This window comes from Mandrillus leucophaeus, unplaced genomic scaffold, assembly GCF_000951045.1.
Source record: "Mandrillus leucophaeus isolate KB7577 unplaced genomic scaffold, Mleu.le_1.0 Scaffold394, whole genome shotgun sequence".
NCBI classification, from domain to species: domain Eukaryota; kingdom Metazoa; phylum Chordata; class Mammalia; order Primates; family Cercopithecidae; genus Mandrillus; species Mandrillus leucophaeus.
In genome coordinates, this window is record NW_012104187.1 from 535,563 (window position 1) to 561,304 (window position 25,742).

Here is a 25,742-nt window from a genome sequence, read left to right on the forward strand (position 1 = left end):
CTACAAATGTGACATCACCCCACCACCTCTTTTGCTGCTTAAGAAAATCGTGCCAGAGATAAAGTCAAGCCTAAGAAATCACAGTTCTCTATTCTCTATCCAGTTTGGAAAATGTACCATCTCAAGAATTTGCCTTTTTTTTTTTTTTTCTTTGCCAGGTCCCAGGGCTGCAGTTTATAAAAAGCAGCAAGCGGCAAGGGGCACGCGTCCCTGTAACTCCATCTTTGAATGGGTCTGTTACTTACCCTGCATCTGTCTTCTGTCTGCTGAGTAAGGAAGGCACGGCTCACATTTCTGGCTTTCATTTTCTTCCATTGTCTCTGCCTGCCGCAAAAGCTCCTTGCTCTCTGGAAACTTCAGAGCGCAGTTCTAAAAGCTCCCAGAAAGCGCCTGGGAGGGGGCCCGGGGCTGGGGAGGAGGGGACGGTGCGAAACCCCACCCCAAACTATTTTCCACTCCGGTGCAAAGTCTCCCTCGCCCGAGAAAACTGCATTCCAGCGCCGGGCCTCTTGGATCTCCCCTACCCCTGGCCCTCCGTCCCTAGGTCTGTCCGACCGTCCGTCTGTCCGTCCGTCCGCAGGCGCGCTCCCCGGGGACTGGGGGCTGGGCTCTGCCAGGGCAGGGCGATGCCGGGGGTTGGGCGCGAGGGGGGAGGCCCCAACAGGTGACGGCCTCTCCTACCCACAGCTCGGCCTGCCTGGTTCCACCGCTGCAAACCACCGAGGCTCTGCAGCCCAGGAAGGAAAACATTTCACACATGATTAAGGCCGGGAGCCTTCGCTGGGAGCCAGTGCCCTCATCTCTTTAATCTCAGAGGGAGAGTGAGCCTCCCAAATCGGGTGATCCACATATTAAGAAACAGCAACCCGTCGAACCTCCCAAATTTCAGTGAACTCCCTTAAAAAAAAAAAAAGTCCCAAACAATTTGAAAGAAAGGGTCTATGCTGAGTACTGCAAGTAAGCACTTTCCGGCACTAATTTTTTAGGGCCCGATTAACATCTATGAAGAGGTCTAGCCTCATTTGCACACAGTCGATTTCAATCACTCAATCTGGACTTTTAAAAAAAAGTTTCTACTTACTTGCCTCACTTTCTCAGATTCCTCCCTTCCCCAACACACTTACAAATACACACACACTCACACTCACACACTCAGCCCTTGATCACAAATCCGAAAGGTAAACTAGTAAAGTCAACCTTCTGAAGCTCTCCCAGTTAACAACTTCAAAACATCTGAAAGACAGTGAAAATGCATTTCTTTGGATGGGCAGAGTTACAGCCAACATACTTCTTCTCCTTTTAAACCACCTACAAATATTTATTTTGTTCTTTACCCAGTCCTTGAAAAACTGGCAGAGTTCCCAGAGAGTGAAAATAGGGGGCATGATGTCCGGAGGGAAAAAAAAAAAGGATGGCAAAATAATCTAGGCAACATTAGCTCTGCAACCTCAGATATCTCAGGGTAACAGTAGCTAGGAGGAAGAGTGCAATATTGTAACCTGTAGCAGCCCCATCACTGGAAGGTTAAAAAAGGACAATGCTTAGTCTGGTGACCATACCTTGCCCCAGTTTACAGGGCATTCCAGCAAGGTTTGAGATTGATTTAAATCAAGAATGTGTGCAGAACAATGGCCGGCCTATGTTCCAGATTGTGACCTCGAGTGACCTGTGTGTTTTGGCAGTGGGGGTGACGTATTTTGGTCATTTAAGACATAAGGATGTGGAAGCACCTAACAGACAAAGGATGTAGGCCAAAAGGAAAGGAGACATGCCAGGAAGTGAGTTATACTCATGTCGGGAGGGGAAGAAGAGAGCCCCTCAATTCCTAACGGGATTTTTCTTGAAATCCAAGAAGACGCAGTGAATCTTTCAGAAAAATAAACCAGTGCCTTGGCAGCCTGAATAGAGGCAGTGGGATTTGCAGGGCAGATAACTTAAGGTCTCTATGACTTTGCAACAGAATTACCTGGCAATCTTGCTTTAAGGAGGAATGAATCGTACACAGTTTCTGTCCCGGTGGCCCCTGGGCAAAGCCAGATGAATCTAGTTTTAAACTTACTATTTCCTTAGGTGTAAAATGTTCATGAAGGAGGACCCTCCTATGTTCAGCCTTTCAGGTCCAGTTCATCCTGATTCTTGTACACTGTTGTGTATTAGTCTTTAATGCATTAATGCCAGGAAGAGTGGAGAGGATGGCGTGAGAAAAATGAGAGAGAGAGAGAGAGAGAAACACTGCAGATGCAGCAGCCCAAATCAGATGTCCCTCAGCCTTTAGTTGTGACCCCAAGCCCCTTGCTTTGGTGTCCGGAGAGCCCATCCTTAGCAGCTCCTACCTGTCATTTGGTAGCACAGAGGCAAAAACCCCAGGATGAAGGAGGCAGCAGAGAGCTGCCATGGCAGCTGGCAGCCACAAACCATACCCTGCCCTGGGGACCTCCTGGCTAGCTCAACCCAGGCAGAAGAGATCCATTGGCAGATGCTGATTATGATTTCCTGGGGGCTGTTTGGAAGGTATCACAGCAGTCTTTCAAGGCCTCTGTTGATCCCTAGATGGACAAAAGTAGGGGAATGTTTCCCACCAGGTCTGAACTACCGTTTTCCAGGCAGGCCAAGGAACCCCCTTGGTCAGTCCACCTTGCGTTCCAGCTGCTAGAACCCTCCCCTCCCTCATATGGGCCAAGCTGACTACCCTCTCCACTGATATTCCAGGAAGCAAAACTCTGTGATACGCACAAGAGAAAAAGGCGTTAGGGGGGAAGACATGTAACATAAATCATTAAGGACCATGAAATCTAGACGTGTATTTACAGTAAAATAATGTTCTTTTGAATGATCAAACTTTCTGACCATTCTATAGGGAAAAGCTTCTATTGGATTACTTACCAGCCTTTCGTTCCTCCTTAAGAGGAGGAACTGAAAACAATTTGAGAAGGCACTCTATTAGCCCTTGCACCGACTATTCCACATCTTTCTCCAAAGCACAGAGACCTTCCTAACCATTTAACACTGATTGTCAGTTTCTCTGGAAAACAGTAGCTGTATTCTGCAATTTATATAAACCTGCTAACTCCGATCTTCATGAAAATACTCTTATTGTCACCGCTGTTACTGTGGAGATGTTCTTCTTTCTGGAAGAAACACTATTTGAACTAGAAGTAGGTGTATTTCTTTCTGGTTTAATTTAATTTCTGGGCTTAAAAATTGCTATTACATTGCAATCTGCCTACTGCTATACTTTGAAATTTGCTGTGAAAGGCATAAGGAAAGCGGCAAGAACTTGAAATCTGATTTCCCTCCAATCATATAGAGAACTAGAATAATAATAATACCAGGAGGCTAAGTTTTCAACTCCATTTCTGTTAACAGGGAAAGGTGCAAGACTATTTCTTGGTTAGTGGTTCCATATGTTGCAATTCATGACTCAAAATGAGCTACCACATAAAACAAATGTCATTTAAAAGGAAAGACAAGTGATGAGATAATAGAGTGCTGTAAAGACAAATGGTGATTTTGTAGTCATAGCTAACCTGTTACAGAACTGGACCATTATTGGTGCTGATAACGCAACATAAGTGGCAACCATCATGAAGAGAATTAATCACAAAAATCGTAAACAATTGCATGCGATTTCTCAGCAGGCCAATTACAGGGTTGTGGAAAGCATGTCAATTTCCTTTATGTAAGTTTTTCTTTTCTTTCTTTCTTTTTTTTTTTTTGAGATGGTGTCTTGCTCTGTTTTTTTTTGAGATGGCACCTTGCTCAGTTACCCAGTGGTGCGATCTGGGCTCACTGCAACCTCTGCCTCCTGGGTTCAAGCGATTCTCCTGCCTCAGCCTCCTGAGTAGCTGGGACTACAGGCACATGCCACCATGCCTGGCTAACTCTTTGTATTTTTCATAGAGATGGAGTTTCGCCATGTTAGCCAGAATGTTCTTGATCTCCTGACCTTGTGATCTGCCCACCTCGGCCTCCCAAAGTGCTGGGATTACAAGTGTGAGTCACTGCACCCGGCCTTTTTTCCCTTTTTTTTTTTTTGGAGGTGGAGTTTTGCTCTTGTGGCCCAGGCTGTAGTGCAATGGCGTGATCTCGACTCACTGCAACCTCTGCCTCCTGGGTTCAAGCAATTGTCCTCCTTCAGCATCCTGAGTAGCTGGGATTACAGGCACCCGCCACTATGCCTGGCTCTGTTTTTTTTTTTTTTTTTGTATTTTTAGTAGAGACGGGGTTTCACCACGTTGGCCAGGCTGGTCTCGAACTCCTGACCTCAGGTAATTCGCCCACCTCGGCCTCCCAAAGTAATCATTCTAGGTTTACAGGCGTGAGCCATTGTGCCTGGCCTATGTAAGTTTTTCAAGAGAGAAATCATTGCAAGAACCAAGAGTAAGTGGAATTGCCCTGATACATATTTAATATTTTTTCACTTTAAATTCTATTAAGAACCAGATAATTGAAAATGACTTGACATCATGACACAAAAGAAATAATTAATGCTTGCTGAAGTCCTTAAAATGTACTTTTCAAAGGCAGCCATAACTGTGGGAGTTAATCAAAACAAAGTGAAAAACAAAGAAGTCAACAAAAGTGTTTCAACCAGAGGCCTCATGTTTGATGTGTTCCACATTAACTATTTCTAAAAGACAGACTACTATGGTATGAGGCCCTGTAAGTCAAAAACAAAGGATTTTTAACAACTGGGATAACATTTGCTTAAATGGATGATCTGGCACATGTGAAATGTGGGATCTCCAATCCTAGTTTTGACAGCAATGTGTCAGGTGGTTAGGGTGACCTTATACTTAGCATAAACCAGCAGTTGTGAGAGGGAAAGGAGACACTATTAATAATTACAACTGGACAAGAAACCACGGCTGTCCCTGGCAAACCAGTACAGATGGCCACCTATGTGTGATCCCAAGATAAGCCCTCTGGGCGCCTTAGGTTTCCAAATGTGAGGGGAACATAATGATACTGTTTGAGTTTCCCAACAAAGACCCTATAAAAGAATCTTAAACAATAATTAAAAAATAATTAATCTTAAACAATAATTAGAGTGAAGGTGTGAGCCTCACACGAACTGTATTACAAAGCCCCACTAACAATTTCACAAATTCCATAGTATGATACATTTCTATATGACTCATAGATCAAAACAGAATTTTCCCTTCTGTGTTAAGAGCAACAATTTCACCAGGTAACCATTTATATCTCCAGCATTCTCTCCAGAGCAGAGGGTAACCAATCTTCCCGTAGTTAAAGTCCTTAAAATTCCAGTGGCTCCAAGGAGATTCTGCCAGACACTAAGTGAGGTGCCCAAGAGCCCCTCCCTACCCACCAACACTCAAGTCTCCCTATCAGATGTCTTGGAACTCTCCTCTTGCCCCTCCACACAAATTCCTCATGTGATCATATAATGTGAAACTACACACAGATCCAATGTGTTAATACTTTAAGCATGTTTGCTTTCTTTTTAAGAGAACCAATTGATGTTGGCTTTTATTATGGGTTCTTTTATCTATCTTAAGTTGGAAGATAGATGCTGGGCGGCAGAGACCCCGTATGCACAGCACTGTGGTCAGAGCTGGCATCTGCGCAGCACATCGTCTTGAGAGTCTTGCTTAGCTCTGCCCTCTGGTCACTGCAGACAAAGTCTGGATTCCAGGTGGCAACTTCTAAGTGCAAATTGTAACATGTATCTGCTCACCCCTTTTATCCCAGAGGGAGCGAAACCATGGCATATTTCACAGAGTTCCTGAAGGGCCAGGGTGGAGTTCACGAGAATATGAGAACTTCTATAGATACAAGCACCTGGGTTGCTACCTCGCTTTACCCACAGTGCCTCATTATCAACCCTTTCAATAGAGTATTTGTTGGAAAGAGACTCTCCTGGCTTATTTTCTGTCCTTGAGCTTCTCCCCGGCCGTCTCTCAAAGCTACAGTGACCTGTGGAGGTGGGGGTTGGGGAATAGGGGGAGCAAGAAGGAAGGGAAACCAATCAAATTGCCAAAACTGGGATCATGGAGTACACTTCTCCCTGTTACCCCCACCAACATCTCCCCACTTTGTTGCTGAACAAACTGACTCCTGGAGCATTCTCGAATGTCTGACTCTCATCTCGCCCATCTTTCTCATCTCCAGCGTCCTGTTCAGTCTTTACTTGGTGAATACCCTTAGGATCGTTTATCCTCTTTTTTCACTACTGAAGTCCAAGGCCATTGTCCTAGGTGACCCCTCAATCATTATTATTATTATTTTGCTAGATGGAAATGAAGAATAAAAAAGGAGGTATCTCTCTTCTTCCTTTTTTTTTTTTTTGTGATAAGTTCTCACTCCACCACCCAGGCTGGATTCAGGGGTATGATCATGGCTCACTGCTTCAACCTCTTGGGCTCAATAAATCCTCTAGCCTCAGTCTCCCAAGTAGCTGGGACTACAGGCACACTCCACCATGCCTGGCTAATTTTATATTTTTTGCGACATTAGGGCTCATTATGTTGCCCAAGCTGGTCTTGAACTCCTGGACTCAAACAGTCCTCCGGCCCTGACCTCACGAAGTGTTGAGATTTCTGTCATGAGCCACTGCACCTGGCCTGGTATACCTATTTCTAAAATTCCTCTTCTTTCAACAGTAGAATTGGGTCTGGTATTATCTGGGGGGCATTGCTGTAGGAGCCCTAAGGCGGCATGCAGTTCCGTCATAGATATTTATCAATTTCTGCCGGGAGCTGGGCGCCTGCTCTAGTCACTGAGACCTCTAGTCTGTAAGCTAAGAGTGTGATGCCAGGGACCTCCCTGGGGCGCAGGGCTTCCTGGAGGAGGAGGCCAAAGCTGGAAACTACCCTCAGAGCTGGTGCGGAGGAGGTGTGGAGCTGCTAGGATAGGGGAAAGCGCCTGAGGGGAGCTTGGGTGCAAGGGTGCACCCAGAGCATAGCCTTTGGGCAGGGGTGCCCATAAAGGCTTGGGGGCAGTGGTGCAGCCCAGGGTGGAGGGTGGAGGCTCAGAGAACAGGGCCTGGAGGTCACCCTGATGCAGGAGAAGGAGAAAGCTGTGACTGGTGTCTTGGAGTCTCGGCAGGGATTGGCTGTGCCCAGGGAGATTCCTGACCGCTCTCTCCCCTGAGCTTTGCTCTCTTCTCCCCCCACCTTTGGAATTCAGAGCTCCTCACCTTCCCTCCCAGGGCCAGCGAAACAAGTGAATTGCCTTGATCACTTTGATCACCTCTACTAGCTTCTCTGCCAAATAAACACTGAAATTGACTTTGTTTCAACAATGCAGCTAGTTTTGTTTTGTTTTTGCTCCACTTTTTCATCAGTTCGCAGCCTCCGGGTGAGTGATGGCCATAGGCTTTAAGAGAAACAGAGACACAGATGCCACAGAATGAAAGGCGCGGTGCAAATGCATTCACCCTTCCATGTCACCCCCGGGAGGCTGACAGTCCTGCAGCCACACCTGGAGCTGAGGGGGTCACCCAGCACCCGGGGCTGGGCTGCCTGCCTGCGCGCAGCCTGCACTCCTTCGGGGGTCTCAGAACACCAGGAAGAGTTGGGAATGGGGTGCTGGAGAGGAGGATCAGGGGTGATCAGGAGGTTGGGGGTGCTCAGGAGGGGCATCCAGAGACTCAGAGGGCTCAAAGTAGCCCCTGTCTGCCCTGAGCCATGCCTCTCACTTCTTCAAGTGCCTCACCCTCGAGTTTATAGAATTCTTGAAAGCCAGTCACGTGCTTCAGAAGTCAAGTATTTTTACAGTGATTTTATTTTTCTCTCCCCACCTCAGCCCACAGAACTGAAGGCGGGGCGGAAGCGGAGGTGGGGTAGGGCTGGGTGGGGACCTCTGTTCCTTGCAGATGGAAAAACAGTTTTAATAGAGAAGGACTGATTTCTGGAGCCAAGTGGGTAGAGGGGGTGCTGGAATGCGGGAGGTAGAGGAAGCCCTCCAGGATTTAGAAAGTATTGATGGCTCAGCTTCTCCGCCCTAAACCGTAGTGCATTTTGTGTTTGTCCCCAAGGCTGCTAGAGATTAACATTCTTCATTTCCCAGATGACATTGTTTTGCTTTGTAAACACCCACTTTTGCAAACTTTACAATCTCTGAACTGGACAATATTGACTGGGATAAAATACTTAATGACTGGTTGGGCCAGGGTTTCTATAACACTATATTAGGAGCCTAATTTGTGTAATGCTTGAGTTCATAAAGGTAAAAAGGGTACAATGATTTTTTTTTTTTTTTTTTTTTGAGATGGAGTTTTGCTCTGTCACCCAGGCTGGAGTGCAGTCGTGGGGTCTTGGCTCAGTGCAATCTCTGCCTCCTGGGTTCAAGCAATTCTCCTGCCTCATCCCCCCAAGTAGCTGGGATTACAGGCGCGTGCCACCACGTCCGGCTAATTTTTGTATTTTTTGTAGAGACAGGGTTTCGCCACGTTGGCCAGACTGGTCTCGAACTCCTGACCTCAAGTGATCTACCCACCTCAGCCTCCTAAAGTGCCAGAATTACAGGCATGAGCCATGGCACTCAGCTGGTGCAATGATTTTTAAAATTGTTTCTGCCTGCCCCCCACTGACACCTCTCGTCTGCATATACCTTCACCCAACACGTTCAGCACCAGCACTGATACAAACTGGTGTGGAAAGTGGACTGCAGGACCTGATGATATTCTCACGTTCACTCTGCTCACAGGCCCCTTCTGAGACAATCAGCTAGGAATGCTTCCTTTTGTCACCGCCAAGCCTCACTGGTATAATCAGTAGGCTCAGCTAGAAGAGCTCAGAGGCTCCCTGGGCTGGACAAGGGACAAAGAGATCCAGTCAGATTTCCCCTCTTCTCCTTTATAGAATTCGAATATGAAATGTATAGCAAAGGGGTACAGGTGGCGTGACTAAACATCCCGGCTTACCTAGGACTTTAGGTGTTGCCTGGTTGTGGAAATTTTGGTGCTGAAACCGGAAAAGTCCCAGAGAAACTGGGTTGAGTTGGTCACCCCAGATGCAGGCAGTATGGCAGGTGAAAGCTGAGATGCACAAAGACAGCAAGCATAGCCAGGTGGCACAGTGGCACAGTGGCATGGTGGCTTGGTGGCACAGTGGCTCACATCTGTAGTCTTAAAACTTAACTACTTGGGAGGCTGAGGCGGGAGGATCACTTCAGCCCAGAAGTTTGAGACCAGCCCAGGCAACATAGTGAGACCTCGTCTTTACAAAAAATTTTCAGAAAATTAGCCGGAAGCCCAGGAGTTCGAGAGTGCAGTGAGCTGGTAGCTTCACTGCACTCCAGCCTAGGAAACAGAGTAAGGCCCCATCTCTTAAAAAAAATTAATTTAAAAAAAATTTAAAAAGTGACAGCAAGCAAAAGCCTTGAGGTGACACAAACCAAAGAAAGAGAGAAAAGGAGAAAGAGAGAGATCAGCAGAGCAGGCTGTGTAGCAGCAGGAGGCAGAGAAGGAAGCAGGAATGGAGACACTGAAGGCTGGGCAGGGGTGCATGGGGGGAAGGACAGTGTCCTGTGGGTTTCCCAGAGTTGCTGTCAGCCTGATGCCGCTACTGCTGTATTCTAAATGTTATCCATATGTATACACACACACACACACACACACACGCGCGCGCGCACACATACATATATAAAATGTCTCCTAAATGTTGCTCAGGAGGCTTGGGAAAGCCATTTCCTGTTTTTCCTTACTTCCAAATATAAATAATAATCCAAGATTACTAGGTTATTAGTACGTCTATTTCTTGTCACCTGAACAGGTCATAATCTATGAAAATCAGGACATTCACATGGTCAGTTGACAGAATCACTTATAAAATAAAATAAATAATAAACGTAGTTTGGCTCATCTTTAAAAATAGACATACACACACACAGTCTTGTCTTATCTTTTCAAAGGTTTCAATGCCGTAGTTAAAAATTGCCATGGGTTGCACATAAAACAGTCAACTGTAGGCTGAATTTGGGGAAAGAATAAAACCTGAAGAAAAGGAAACAGTGAAAATTATTTTGTTTCCCAAACATCAACAATTTCTCTTCGGCTATAGTTTGAATGTCTGTCCCCTCCACAACTCATGTTGAAATTTAATCACTAATGTGTGGCAGTGTGGAAAGCTGGGGTCTTTAAGAGGTGACTGGGTCAAATTCTTACCATTTATATTAGTATTAACTTTATACCGACTTGCCTAAAATATTAAGCTTTTTCTCATCTATATTATTGTTAAATTACGGGTTTGATAAAACAGTTACATATTTTCTTACATCCTGTATAGTAAATATATAACTATTAACAATGTAAAATATTTTGTTTACTGAATTCTTTTCTATTTTGAGAAAGGGTCTCGCTGTGTCACCCAGGCTGGGGTGCAGTGGTGCAATCACAGCTCACTGCAGCTCCAAACTCCTCCAAACTCCTGGGCTCAGGTCATCCAGCTCAGCCTCCTGAGAATTTGAGACTATAGGTGCACACCACCATGTCTGGCTAATTTTCTACAAATTTTTTATAGAAATGGGGTCTCACTTGCCCAAACTGGTCTTGAATTCCTGGTCTCACGTGATCTTTCCACCTCAGCCTCCCATAGTGCTGGGATTACAGGTGTGAGCCACCACACCTGGCTTGTTCATGTGATACTGAACATTGCCTCCTAAGACCTAGTAGTTTGGAGAATACTGCTTTAGGCTAAAGATGATCAATTCATCCATCTCGTCATTCACTCACACTTTCATTTTTTCAAAAAACGATTAGGCCCTAGTTTGCCAGTGGAGGAGGCCAAGGATGTTGAAATTGATGAGAGAAGCCATAGATTTGTGAACACTTGTCGCACTTTCTTTGCTTATATGTGAGCCTCTCTCATGAGATTTATGAGGTTGCCAAGGAATAAGATCAGCTTTATTATCTCTGAATCCCCAGTTCCTACCACAGCTCTAGGCACACATAGGTGCTGAGTAAATGCCTTTTTTTTTTTCTTTTTTGAGATGGAATCTTGCTCTGTCACCCATGCTGGAGTGCAGTGGCATGATCTTGGCTCACTGCAAACTCCGCCTCGTGTGTTCAAGCGATTCTCCTGCCTCAGCCTTCCAAGTAGCTGGGATTATAGGCCTGCACCACCACGCCTGGCTAATTTTTGTATTTTTAGGACAGATGAGGTTTTGCCATGTTGGCCAGGCTGGCCTCAAACTCCTGACCTCAGGTGATCCACCTGCCTCAGCCTCTCAGAATGCTGGGATTGCAGGCGTGAACCACTACGCCCAGCCAGTATCCCAAACAGTTCCATTCTATGTAGAGGTCAGAATCCGATTAATGAAACACTGAACACCAAAGAGAATCAGCTGAAGAATTCTCTGCAGCTGAACAGTGGGAAAGAGAAGGGCAGTAAGCCTTTGGAATCTGACAGAAATATTACCCACTGATAATGGGACTCTTTGAAACAACACAAACTCATAACATGTTTTGAATAATGGGATTCAGTCACGTCAGGGTTACCTGGTTTACCAAGGAGAAAACTCATAAGCAACACAGCACAGAGGTGGATGCATATGTTTGGATATTCACTCAACAGGCTCACAGACCGATTCAGAGCACCTGGAAGACCTCAGGAGGGATGTGATAGGAAAGACAATGGAATGATGGTGGACGTGGCAGGACAAGTATCCGTCCCACGCATTCTGTGCCCCAGGACAGGTGTCAGGTCCATGCATTTCATGCACAAAAAGCTTGAACTGTGTCCTGCCAGCACCACGGAGTCATGAACAAGATAAAAGCAGACTAAGGACATGATCAGATTTGTGTTTGAGATAAATCTGTGTGGAGAATGGATTTGAGAGAAGCAGGAAAAGAGATTACAATACAGTTTCTGTTATAGTAATTTAGGAAAAAAGATGTGAGATTTGAAACTATGGGAATTATAAAGATAAAAAGAAGGCAAAGGTTTGAGAAATACTCAGGAAGTAAAATTGGCAGGATGTATAAATTAAATGGAACGTAGGGTAGTGGAAGCTGGGAGATACTCCAGACTGCTGAACAAACTCAGGTTATGTTTCAACATTCTGTCTCAACTCTTTCCACTGATTGACTTTGGTCAGTGCTACCACAAATAGGCCCAACCCAACTATTTCCAAAACAAGTTCACTGCTCTAATAGGTTTCTGTCGCTACATTCTTTCAATGTCAGCAAGTCAGCATCGCACGTTCTAGAAACAGGGACGAAAATTCAACATTCTGCCAACACCATCTTTCTTTCATAAGTCAGAAATGGCTCCAGGCATATCACATGGCATTAATTTTGTACTATATGCAATTCTGATTGATTACTGGGTGCTGAATTATAAATAGTTGTCAAGAAGTCTAATGACCATTTATCAAAAAAGATGCTGAAACCCTGTATATATGAGTTATAAAGAAAGAATGTGGCAGGGATATTAGTTTAACTAAAAGGGCATTGGTTATATAGATTCCCTCCCAGTTCTAAAATTTCTGCCTGTGCCTAGTTGTGTGTTCAGTTTGCTTTGGGTGCAATTTCTAGAACTCTGTGCAAACTCTTTGGTTTAACTCCAAATCGTAGTGAAGGATGTGAGGTGTAATGCTTAGCACCTGGCACGGTGCCTGGCATATAGTAGGCACTCCAGGAAAATTTATTGGGTAAATGAATGTAAATAAAGGCAACCAACTCTGGGCAGATTCAACCCCGGGACGTGAAGCCAGATTTTCCCCTATTAGCCCAGGATCCCCATAAAATAGCTGGAGGCTACAAGGGAGCAGCACAGCATTTGCACCTCGGCCCTGTCTTTACGTACCGCTCAGACCGGTTTTGGGGCTTAGATATGCCTGGATCTTCATCTTCCTATGTGTTTTGTTGTTATTTCACTTACTACACAGTTAGTGCAATGGAGAAGTCCCAGGGGATGCAACTGTCACCAGTAGGAACGCAAACCCCTGTTTAGGCATATCGCCACTAGGGGGCGAGAGAGTCAAAAGGCTGCATCGGAACGTCCGCCTTGCCCTCTACAAGGTGTAAAGTTTTTCCTGAATTTCCAATGAAAGCATTCTCAGATTTCTTCTCCCTAATCATCCCCGATACTTGGTACAGCAAGAATGAGGAATCATAATAATATTTTATCCCCAAGCAACTGGAAACATCCACCTTTGGCAATGCTTTTTGTTTTCTAATAAAAATTTAAACATGAAAACAGAAATCAGGAAAATTTCCCAAGATTGATTACTGCTTTGAGCTGCTTCCTATGCAATTGCCTGGAAGCTGTGACGCCCCAGTGTGCTCCTTCCAGGCACTGTGACCAGAGACACTGCGCATTGGGTGGGGTTGCCAGGGAAAATACAGGATGCCTAATTAATTCAAATCTCAGGTAGAGTCTTTAACGTAAGTATGCTCCAACTTGCGAGAGCTCTGTGTGTGTGTGTGTGTGTGTGTGTGTGTGTGTGTGTGTGTTTTGAGACAGGGTCTCACTCTGTCACCCCGGCTGGAGTGCAGTGGTGCAATCATACCTTGCTGCAGCCTTGAATTTCTGGGTTCAAGCAGTCCTCCCGCCTCAGCCTCCCAGTAGCTGGAACTACAGGTGCACACCACCACACCTGGCTAATTATTAAAAGAAAAATTCTGTAGACATGGAATCTTGCTGCACTGCCCAGAATAGTCTCAAACTGCTGGCCTCTAGTGATCCTCCTGCTTCAGCCTCCCAACGTGCTGGGATTACAGAGGTGAGCCACCTTGCCTGGCCAAAACATATCTTTTTTTCTTCTTTTTTATTCTTTTTTTTTTTTTTTTTGAGATGGAGTCTTGCTCTGTCACCCAGACTGCCGTGCAATGGTAGGATCTCAGCTCACTCCACCTCCCGGGTTCAAGCAATTCTCCTGCCTCAGCCTTCTGAGTAGCTAGGATTAGAGGCATGTACCACCATGTCTCGCTAATTTTTGTGTTTTCAGTAGAGAAGGTGTTTTGCCATGTTGGCCAAGCTGCTCTCGAATGCCTGACCTCAGGCAATCCGCCCACCTCGGCCTCCCACAGTGCTGGGATTACAGGCGTGAGCCACCGCACCCAGCCAATACATATTTTTTAAATGATATAATCAGCAAAGCCCTAGTTCTTTGTGAAAACTAACAAAAACCAAAGCAAAACCTTTCCTAAGTTCCCTTTCTTAGCACATGTCACCTAAAAGATTTGCTTCTCAGTGGCTCTCCCCGGAGCCACTTCGTTTCCTGGCTGAGAACAATTCTCATTCAGTATCTTCCTGTCATCAGATTTTCCTGTATTCGGACTTTCCTGGGAACATTTTCACACATTATCTTAGTGGCTCTGTTGCCCTCTGATTCCAACCTCGCTCTGTTCTTTTCTGGAGGTAGAAGTCCTAAAACAGAAATGCTTATCCCCAATCCAAACAATTAATCCCCAAAGAACTTTCGAGACAGGGCAGGTTCATGGCTGCCTTGTCCGCAAAAGCCCTGTTTTCTGGGTTCCTTGTCTTGGGCAACCTGCAGAGTGAGAGGCATCATTGAAGGATGATTTGGGCTTCAGCTGGAACCAGGAGAAATACTCCTGAGCCATTCCTAATGGTTTGCTCGGGCAGGATCTGGAGTAAGAAGACACGGCACCTTAAAGCTGGAAATACAGGAAGCTTAATAAAAGGCACTGCAGTGTTTCCATGGCACTAGACAGGGTTTTGAAAATACTTCCAGGGATGCTGCAGTCCAGGGACAGGGACTCTCATCTCTTCTAGGCCTGAAGGAGCAAGAGGAGAAAGCACCTTCCCCAGCCTGGAGAGAGAGTCAAGGGGAGGGCTGCCTGGAGGAGTCTGCCTTCCCTAGAAGAATACAGCCCACCCAGAGTGGCCTGGCAGGGAGGGGACCAGGAGAGAAGGAAGACAGCCTCATTCTTCTCTTGACCTCCAGCACTTGGAAGGAACATGGAGGGTAAGACCGGGGACTTGTTATCCTCGTACAGAGAAAGAACAGTCATATAGAATAGAAATAAAGACAGGCTGGACTGTAGCTCATGTCTATAATTCCAGCACTTTGGGAGGCCAAGGCTGGAGGATCACTTGAGGTCAGGAGTTTGAGAGACCAGCCTGACTAACGCACTGAGCACACTGAGACCCTCCTCTCTCTCTTAAAAAAAAAAAAAAGAAAGAAAGAAATTAGCTGGGTGTGTGTGGTAGTGCATGCTACTGTGGAGGCTGAGGCAGGAGGATCACTTGAGCCTGGCTGAGATGGGAAGATCATGGCTGCAATGAGCTGTGATCATGTCATTCAACTTGTCTGGTTGACAGAGCAAGACTCTGTCTCTAAAAACAACTCCCAAAACAAAGAAAAGAGGCTGCCTGTGCTAAGGACAAAGTGAGCTGTAGACACAACTGGTTTGGGAGTTCAGCAGAGTGAAAATAAAGGCCAGAGGTCAGGTGTAGTGGCAAGTGTCTGCAGTCCCAGTGACTTGGGAGGCTAAGGCAGGAGGATCCCTTGAGGCCAGGAGTCTGAGGCCTGCCTGGGCAACATAGCAAGGGGAAGGAAGGAACGGATGAAGGAAGGGGAGTGGAGGGGAGGGGGGACAAGGGGAGGGGAAAGGTAGGGGAGGGGAGGGATATGAAGGCCAAGATTGGTGGGAAAAGTTTCATAGAAGGTTTGGCAACTTATTTATATGCTCCTTGGAGATAATTTTTGTTTCCTTTTTAGATGGAGTCTCACTCTGTTACCCAGGCTGGAGTAGAGTGGTGTGATATCAGCTCACTGCAACCTCTGCCTCCCAGGTTCAAGTGATTCTCATGCCTCAGCCTCCTGAGTAGATGGCATTACAGGTGTGTGTCACCACATCTGGCTAAGTTTTATATTTTTAATAGAGATGGGGTTTCACCATGTTGGCCAGGCTGGTCTCAAACTCCTGACCACAGGTGATCCATCCACCTAGGCCTTCCAAAGTGCTGGGATTCCAGGTGTGAGCTACTGCACCTGGCCTATTTTAAATTATCTCCAAATGAAGAAATCAAAGTACATGAACATGCACATGACTGCTTTTGTGTGTGTGTGTGTGAAGAAAACGCTGAAGATGGAGATCACACCAAAAAAAAAAAAAAAAAAATCCTTGAGTACTGTGATCTGCTCTAATTGTCAAATATTAAGAACTGAGCACTTTCCTCATTTACTGTTGACACAGGTGGAGTTATCTGGATTAGCACAGTGCTGCATGGGGCAGTCATTTATTTCCTCCAGAAGAAACAATTTAAGCCATCGTTCATGTTCGGGTCAGATAGCAACAATTTAGAGCGCTCTCGCCTGCAGATAAAGGAAGACGAGTATTATCTGACCTGACCGTGGGGAAGATGAAGAAACATCTAACACTGTGTTTATAACTGAGCAGGACAGATCGCCAGAGATAGGACAGCAAAGACCCCATTGTCTACACGGGGCTACATTTGGATCAGAGAGGAACACTTTCCGAAGCAGCTATTGAAATTGAACACTGGTATAATATCTTGTATCAGACTGTCGCTTCATAGCAAATTTTCTCTCCAGATAACTCCGCAGGACTCCTATAAAATCAGAGTTACAAGATTTGTATCTTTACTGAGGGAACTTTAAGAAGCTAGAGTTTTTTAGCCGTTAATAATGTAAGCTTAGGTTAGGTGTGGTGGCTCGTGCCTGTTATCCCAGCACTTCAGGAGCGGGAGGCCAAGGTGGGAAGATCGCTCAAGCCCAGGAATTTAACACTATCTTAGGCAACGTAGTAAGACCCCATCTCCTCCCCCAAAAATTTAAAAATTAACTGGGCATGGCGGTACATGCCCGTAGTCCCAGTTACTCAGGAAGCTGAGATGGGATGATCGCTTGAGCCCAGGAGTTTAAGACCAGCCTGCACAACATACCAAGACTCCATCTCTCCAAAAAAAAAAAAAAAATTAAAATTAAAATTAACTGGGTGTGGTGGCACATGCCTGTAGTCCCAGTTACTCAGGAGGCTAAGGCAGGAAGATCGCTTGAGCCCAGGAGTTTGAGGCCACAGTGAGCTATGATTGCACTACCAGGCATTTCAGCCTGGGTAACAGAGTGAGATTCTGTCTCAAAAAATGAAATAAAGAAACACCAAATAACATAAGCTTCCCAAGGTCTTGCTGTAAGCACCACCCCAGACATTGTAAACGTCACCTCTGGTCACATACGTAGAGTAAATTAATTGGGTCCTGTGCATTTCTGCAGCCCCTGAGGGACCTCAAGAGTCCTGGTCAGGGCGTGACCTCTAACTGAGGTTGGAGGGCCATCTCTGGGCCCCAAATGTGCTTCTCTTAGAAGCCTGGGCCATGAACAAATGGGATGTGATGAATTTAACCTTATGGGGTTGACACTGGAAAATAAGGTCGCAGTGATTGCTTTGATGGGGTCCAGAGCACACTACCCCCTAAATATGATACCTTGGCATTGAGAAAATAGCAGAAGCAGGAAGGTCTCTTTCACCTTCCCCTTATCCTTCCCCACTGAAGCAGGTGGCAAAGACTCTCATGTGAGAGATGCCTTCCCTGTACCTGGAAGAAAGGAGCATCCTTGTCTCTGAAGGCACAGGGACATAGAGAAGAATCTAAACAAAGAGTCCTGGCTGAGCCCCCAAGTTCATTACCATTAGATCACTTCTTTCATCTTCCAGTCATACTTCTGCATGACTGTTCTGCTCTTCATCAGACTTATGCATAAACATACATACATTCACCTCTTTCTTTGGGTCTTCCTTTCCAAAGGCTCTTGTGTCAACCCAAATTTACATTAAGTAAATTTGTGGTTGGGAGCAGGAGCTCATGCCTGTAATCCCAACACTTGAGGAGGCCAAGGAGGGGGATCACTTGAGGTCAGGGGTTCCCGACCAACATGGCAAAACTCTGTCTCTACTAAAAATACAAGAATTAGCCGGGTGTGGTGGCACACACCTGTAGTCTCAGCTACTAGGGAAGCTGAGGCATGAGAATTGCTTGAATTGGGGAGGTGGAGGTTGCAGTGAGTTGAGCTTGCGCCATTGCACTCCAGCCTGGGCAACATAGGGAGACTCCGTCTCAAAAAAAATAAAAAATAAATAAAAAATAAAAAGTAAATTTGTATACTTTTCTCTTGCTAATAAGTCTTTTGTTACACATGTCTCAACCATGAAGCTGGCAATGAAATCTTTTCCCCACTACAGTTTCAATGCCTCCAGTCTTGATCCTCTTCTGGTAGCTTTTGCAATATATATATTTTTTTAATTTAAAAAATTTTAACTTTTGTGGGTACAGAATAGGTATATATATATTTGTGGGGTACGTGAGATGTTTTGATATAGGCATGCAGTGTGAAATAATCACATCACGGAGAAGGGGGCACTATTTATCCTTTGTGTTACAAACAATGCAGTTACACAAATGTACAATTAAGTTATTGTTGTCTATAGTCACCCTATTGTACTATCAAATAGTATGTCTGATTTTTGCAGGTATTTCCAAACCTTACATAACTCTCCTGAATGGAGAACTTTCCTGTTGTGCCTGTTAACTGTTTCTTATTCCTGACCAGATTAAAAGTCAGAAATGCAGGTCTTTAAATCACATTAAATAGAGTAAAACTACGTTATAAAAAAATTAGACTTTGTGGTACAAGATGACTGATCTTTTGGTTTTTATTATTTTTTGAGACAGAGTCTTACTCTATCACCCAGAATGGAGTGCAGTGCCGCAGTCTCGGTTCACTGCAGCCTCAACCTTCTGGGCTCAAGCCATCCTCCTACCATAGCCTCCCAAGTACTCGGTACCATAGGTGTGTACCACCTTGCCCAGCTAATTTCTGTATTTTGTATAGAGATGGGGTTGCATCATGTTGACCAGGCTGGTCTTGAACTCCTGGGCTCAAACGATTCGCCCGCCTTGGCCTCCCAAAGTGCTGAGATTACAAGTGTGAGCCACCGAGCCCCGCCTCTGATCATTTTTTTTAAAGCATGACAAACCCATGTCCTGGTTATCCCTTTCTCTCCATGGAATCATCTGCTCTTCAGAGCACTTAACTGATATGGATTACACATTTTCTTCTTATAGACTCTATCCATATGGTAGCTAATTGGAGAGCTCTGGCTGGCATTTCCTGGAGTAGGTGCCAAAGGATGGAAAGGTGTTAAGAAAATAACTGGTCAGCAGCCTGCTTTCCCTTAAACAGGATATCCTCTGTGGCTCATTCTAATTCTGGAACTCCTAGATAGCACTGGGTTCTCCCAGGAAATTTGGGGGAATCTGTGGGTAGGAGAAACTTCTGGATTCCTTGTGTTTGTCAACCAGGGCAATCCTGCTATGGGAAAGCCCTAACTTCTAAAGCCCACGGGAATTTACGGCTGCTGACCATTCTACCATACGGTGAGCTCTGAGTCAAGGGAGGCTCGGGTTCAGCCCTCATATACAATAAGCTGTTTGGGGAAGTTCAGTCTTTCAAAGTAAGGAGGAGAAATGGCTACCACATGGGACCTGTAGGTAAAACCTCCTCCTGCTTGCTGTTTTACTATTTCTGGGCATTGGGGTGCAAAACATGTTGCCCCAAAATATGGTACCTTGCGGGTCACTAGCTTTGACTTTCCCCAGTCTTTCTGTTTAAGAACCAGCCATAAACGAATTCTCTGACCGACCTCTCCTGAAAACAGGCCATAAGATTCCTAAGTGACAGGTATCTTGCCTTATACCCAGAGGGAAGGAATGCCACAAAGAGAGGTCAAGAAGAATCTGAACAAACAGGTTTCCCCCCAGTTTATTACCATTAGATCATACCCTTTGTATGTCCAATCATACTTTTTTTTTTTTTTTTTTTTTTAAATAGAGACAGTCTGACTCTGTCACCCAGGCTGGAGTGCGGTGGTATGATCATAGCTCACCGCGGCCTTGAACACCTTGGCTCAATCAATCTTCCTGCCACAGCCTCCCGAGTATCTGGGACTATAGTCATGCACCACTATAACCAGCTAATTTTTAAATTTTTCATGTTGTATAGATGGGGTCTCACTCGGCTGCCCAGGCTGGTCTCAAACTCCTGGCCTCAAGCAATCCTCTCACCTTGGCCTCCCAAAGTGTTGGGATTACAGGAGTGAACCACTGCATCCAGCCTCCAATCATACTTGTACGAGACTGTCCATTCTTCATCCAACCTACCATAAAAACACACAGTCTTCCCTAGGTCTTTGGATTCCCATTTCCGAAGGCTCCTGTGTCATATAAAACTGATATTGAATCAGTTTGTATGCTTTTCTCTTGGTAATCTGTCTTTTGTTATAGGGTGGCAGCCATGATCCTTGTGATGGGTGAGAAAAAGGTATTACTCTTTCTCCTCTACTTGGGTAAAAGTGTGTGCACATGTGTGTTTGGGAGGAAGATAAGGGATAGAAAAATATTTAAAATTATTATATTAATTTTGGGAATTGTAGAGTTCTATACCAAGGCAATCAATTATTGTCTAGAATTGCTCCCCAGTTTCAGGGGCATATTTTCAAAGTATTTTTGGCCAAAATGATTTGCGGTCACCCTGTGATCTCTCTGCCCCTTCGGCCAACCACTTAATAGTAGCAACAGCTATCATGAATGAGTATACACTTTATGTCAGCAAGCACTTTCATTGGTGGCATCATTTATTCCTCCCAACGACCTGATGAGGCTGGTATTGCCATCATCCCCATATTCCAGGTGAGGAATATGAAGCTTTGACTGGCCAGTCATCAAGCCCACAGACGTGAGGCTTGAGGAAAGTGTCCGGTCTCCTTCATGTTGGGAGCAATGAACTAACCAAGATGATTTCAATACCTGACTCCTGAAAAAGGACAAACACATTACACTTGATTCTTTAAGGCCCAACCTCCATCTTTCTTTCCCTACAGAAGAGTGATTCCATTTTAGTTAGAACAACACCAAGAATAAACTGAAATAGGCAGCAGCCTGTTGAACGCTGCAGAGAATGCTTGCAATGTCAATTTTGGTCAATTCCACACACAAAAATCACCAAATCAGGTGTGTGCCTCGTACTGTGCCACAGGCTAGAGATTCAAAGATGGAAATGAGGGACCCTTTTTTACATGTGATTTATCCCTGGCTGTGATCCCCTGTCCCTGAGAATTCCCAGGGCATGACAGAAAGTATCGGAAAGTTCATTAGTATTATGGCTTATATTTTTGAGGCTTCACTTTTATTTGAGGTTTGGAGATGGGATAAAGGAGTTAATTAATTGAAGAGCTAAGCCACTTAAAATACTACAAATAAACATTTTAAAAGTAAACACAGATATTACGATGTTGGATAAAATTACTGCCGCCTTCTCTCTCTCTCTCTCTCTCTCTTTCTTTCTTTCTTCCTTTTTTTTTCTTTGTCACCAGGGCTGGAGTGCAGTGGTAGGATCACTACAACCTCCGCCTCCCAGGCTTAAGCGATTCTCCTGACTCAGCCTCCCAAGTAGCTGGGATTACAGGCACTGCCACCATGCCTGGCTAATTTTTGTATTTTTTGTAGAGATGAGGTTTTGCCATGTTGGCCAGGCTGGTCTCGAACTCCTGACCTCAAGTGATTTGCCCTCCTTGGCCTTTCAAAGTGCTGGGATTACAAGCATCAGCCACCACGCCCGGCCTATTGCCTCTTTTCTTTTCTTTTTCTTTTTTTTTTGAGATGGAGTTTCACTCCTGTTGCCCAGGCTGGAGTGCAATGGTGTGATCTCGGTTCACTGCAGCCTCCACTTCCTGGGTTCAAGCGATTCTCCTGCCTCAATCTCCTGAGTAGCTGGGATTACAGGCATGTGCTACCATACCTGGCTAATTTTGTTTTTTTAGTAGAGATAGGGTTTCTCGATGTTGGTCAGGCTGGTCTTGAACTCCTGACCTCAGGTGATCCACTCACCTTGGCCTCCCAAAGTGCTGGGATTACAGGTGTGAGACACTGCACCTGGCCATTGCCTTATTTTCTGAGATAAAATGCTAGACTTCAAAGAAATTGCATGCAGGAGGCCCACCCAGTCAGTACTGCATGCTGAACCTCCAAGAGTACTGGTTCTCTTTCTCTGCTGGTAGTTATGATGCTTTATAACCAAGTGGAAATGAATTAAAAGTGCAGAACATATTAATGAGTGAAGGGAGATGGAGAAGTACAGAGCAGTGACATTTTTTGGAAGCCAGACCCTCTGGACTGAGAAAGGAAATAAATGACCTGGGAGGCAGCGAAGAGGGAGAAACTCTGAGCAGATTAATCACCATTAGCTCAGTCAGCCACAAAGGTTACGTGAGCAAATACAAAAGAGAAAAGAATGAGAGAAAGGGAGGCAGTGGACCCAGGATGCTGTGACAAGCGACAAGACAGGAAGCTCATGTTAGGAAAAATTGAGTCATAGATGGAGTCTATAATCAGGGTTTTCTGCAATTGTTTATGAACAGATCCAACGGACAATGGTCAGACTGGCAGACCAGGGCTGTACGGACAGTCTCAAAGGCAGATCAATAAAACCATCGTAAAAATGAAGCACCATTGGAAGAGGAGTAGAGCAGAAGAGACGATGCCAAAAAGCATAGCCTGAGTCACAGAGAGCACATTTGAGGAAACTAAGTGAAATGAACTGGGGAAGAGAAAAGGGAATGAAAAATACTAGATTAAATTTTTTTTGTTTTGTTTTGTTTTTTAGACAGAGTCTCACTCTGTCACCCAGGCTGGAGTGCAGTGGCACAATCTCGGCTCACTGCAGCCTCTGCCTCCCAGGTTCAAGTGATTCTTATGCCTCAGCCTGTGTGATAGCTGGGATTACAGGCACCCACCACTATGCCTGGCTAATTTTTGCATTTTTAATAAAGAAGGTATTTCACCATGTTGGCCAGGCTGGTCTCGAACTCCTGACCTCAGGTGATCTGCCCACCTCAGCCTCCCAAAGTGGTGGGATTACAGGGGTGAGCCACTGTGCCCAGCCAGATTAAAAATGTATAGATGGGAGATACAACAAATATCCCCCTTCTCAGTAATAGGTATCACTGGAGAAAACCAAGTAATTGGAAGAGGAAAAGGTATGATTATATCTGAAGATAATTCAAGAAGCTTTACTGAAATAAAAGACATGAATTGACACATGGAAATATAGGCTAAGAAAAAATGACTACAGATCAAATAGTGAGACAAAAGTCAACTCTGGAAGGCAGTGGATAATAGATACAGAGTCTTCAGAGACGTAAAGTATGACTCAAGAATTTTATGCTCAATACTGTCATCCATGTATAAAGACAGAGAATTTTCAAATTTAAATGCTCAGGAAAATAGTTCCCATGAGTCCTTTCGAGGAAATATTGGAAGTCCAAACCCCATTCATCCAACAGAAAATTGAAAAAGTCAGGGTAAAAGGGCTGCTTTTAGGACTGAACCCACTTAGTACTAAAACTAAAAATAAGACAAATCTAGAATGATGATTTCAGAACTTAAATTTTATGAGCAATGACCATTTAAAAATAATATTGCTAACATGTGTTGGGAAGGGGAAGAGAAGGGAAGACAGACAGAAATTAGAGTAAATATGTTCATTTTCCTCATTTTTCAAACGGAGATTCTTTTTTTCTTCTTTTTTTTTTTAATACAGAGCCTTGCTCTGTCACCATGGCTGGAGTGCAGTGGTGGGATCTCAGCTCACTGCAACTTCTGCCTCCCAGGTTCCAGTGATTCTCCTGTCTCAACCTCTGAGTAGCTGTGATTACAGGCACCTGCCACCACACTTGGCTAAGTTTTGATTTTTTTTTTTTTTTTGAGACAGAGTTTTGTTCTTGATGCCCAGGCTAGAGTGCAGTGGCGTGATCTCAGCTCACTGCAACCTCCACCTCCAGGGTTCAAGCAATTCTCCTGCCTCAGCCTCCCGAGTAGCTGCAATTAGGGGTGCACACCACCACGCTTGGCTAATTTTTGTAATTTTAGTAGAGATGGGTCTTCACCATGTTGGCCAGGCTGGTGTCACACTCCTTACCTCAAGTGATCTGTCCACCTCGGCCTCCCAAAGCGCTGGGATGACAGGCATGAGCCACCATACCTGGCCAAGAGTTGATTCTTTAAAGCTGGTAAATTAGATAATAGGAGTATGATTTAGTAGTCTTTGATTTTTAAAATCATGGGTATGGATTAATTCAAAGAAATTAAAAGTAACAAAATAACAGATAGTTACAACAAAGGAAGAGTTCGAGGACTTGCAAGGAGATGCTGAAGGAAATGTCTTGGAGGAGATTCTCATTAAGCCTTGACCAAACAGACTGTGGAACTGAGTAGTGTCCTTGTATGTAATTGTAACTTCCCCCAGCTGGAATTCCTTATTCTTTAGAAAGAATTTCCCCTTCTAGATGAGAGATTGGTAGAGAACAGAGACTAGAAAGAGGAGTCTCTTCTTAAGAGCATCTTCTTTCATTTCAGATAGAACTTTTATTGATTAAAAAATTTCAGCCCATGCGTCTCTTTCTCTTTTTACATACAGAAACATATATTTTATAAATGTCACACATACCTATATTAGATTCTATATGTAATGAGATAAATATATATTTTTGTCTGAGATAATATAGTTTTCTGTCCCTGTACCAACCAGAAGCAGAATTCTCCAGCGTGTCTGTGATTTCCAAGGATAAAGACCTCATCTGGTTTGAATGACCACCTTTGGGGCCAGAGCCAAAAATCTGGCAGAGAGGAAAACTAGGAAAAGGGACAATCATGTGCTCCTGGTTTTGAATTGAATATGGCCAGTTTTGCAGTCAGCTTTTCTGCTTCTCCTAGCCCTGCTCTGTGGACCAGTGACCTCCCCGTGGGCTGCAATCCTGCTGCTGGACAGCAATCAGTTCCTTGAGGCCAAAATGGGGCTTTGGCTTCATGGGAAATCCTCCATAACATACACTTGAGGACTGTGCGCTTTGAACGTGCTTAGTCTGTGTGGGTGATAGTCTGAAGGTGCTGCACAAATGACAGCTTATTTGCATTAGAAAAAAGTTTTGGGCTTTCATAAACATCTCTTTATGAAAAGGATTTGCTGGGTATACTTTCAAAAAAAGATACCATCTAAAACGAACATCTGTTACAACAGCTGTTCATAAAAGCAGATTAAGGTACAACTGCCACATAAAAAGTGAAAAAGGGGAAATATCTTCCCATTTTACTCTGATGAAATTTAAAACCCCTCCCATTTATTACCCAGTGATTCCACTGGGATTCAGCCCATTTCAAGTCCCACAAATGAAAAACCACTTCTGTTTTAAACCATACCTACACATTCCTCCCGACCTGGAAAGCCTGAGCTTTAAAAACAGCACACATCCCCAAGTCTTCACTCACTGGTTCTATTGAAAGCTAAAGTGTTTGTCATTAAAAGTAAACACAAGAATAACCAAGAGACAGCTGTCCTACTATAGACGGTGCTGTTCAAAGTGTGAGCGTCACTCAGAAAGGGGTGATTGTCCTTTGGGAGGGCCCAGGGGTGATATGTTTTTGTAAAGATGGTGAAGAATGCAGACACTGTGTTCTATAAGGATTGTATTTGAGGGAATTGGGGATATTTAGTTTGCAGAGGAGAAGACTTGAAGAGACATGGCAGTTGTCTTAATATATTTGAAAGGCTGTCATTTAGAATATAGAATAGATTCCTTCTGTGTTGCTGTGAGGTGCAGAACCATTCAATGAGGTAGACTAATTTTGATTCATTTTTAGGAAAGATATTCAGTCTAACCAGATTTAGTGGGAAAAAAATGGTTGATTCCTAAAATAGAGAGGGAGTTCCCCACTGCTGAGAATAACTAA

The 25,742-nt window shown here is 44.6% G+C and overlaps 1 protein-coding gene across 4 annotated transcripts in view; it reads right to left on the reverse strand.

The window, feature by feature from the left end:
- KIAA1217 (KIAA1217 ortholog) overlaps nt 1-25,742 on the reverse strand; it is a 914,794-nt gene that overhangs the window by 400,450 nt on the left and 488,602 nt on the right. For 3 of the 4 annotated variants that reach the window (XM_011991311.1, XM_011991312.1, XM_011991310.1), the window contains exon 1: nt 246-847. The exons of the other annotated variant lie outside the window; for it this stretch is intronic. In XM_011991311.1, coding sequence (XP_011846701.1) covers nt 246-315 — 70 coding nt within the window. In that variant the 5' untranslated portion in view covers nt 316-847. Of the gene's footprint in view, nt 1-245; nt 848-25,742 lie in introns of those variants that run through there. 4 annotated transcript variants of the gene reach the window in all.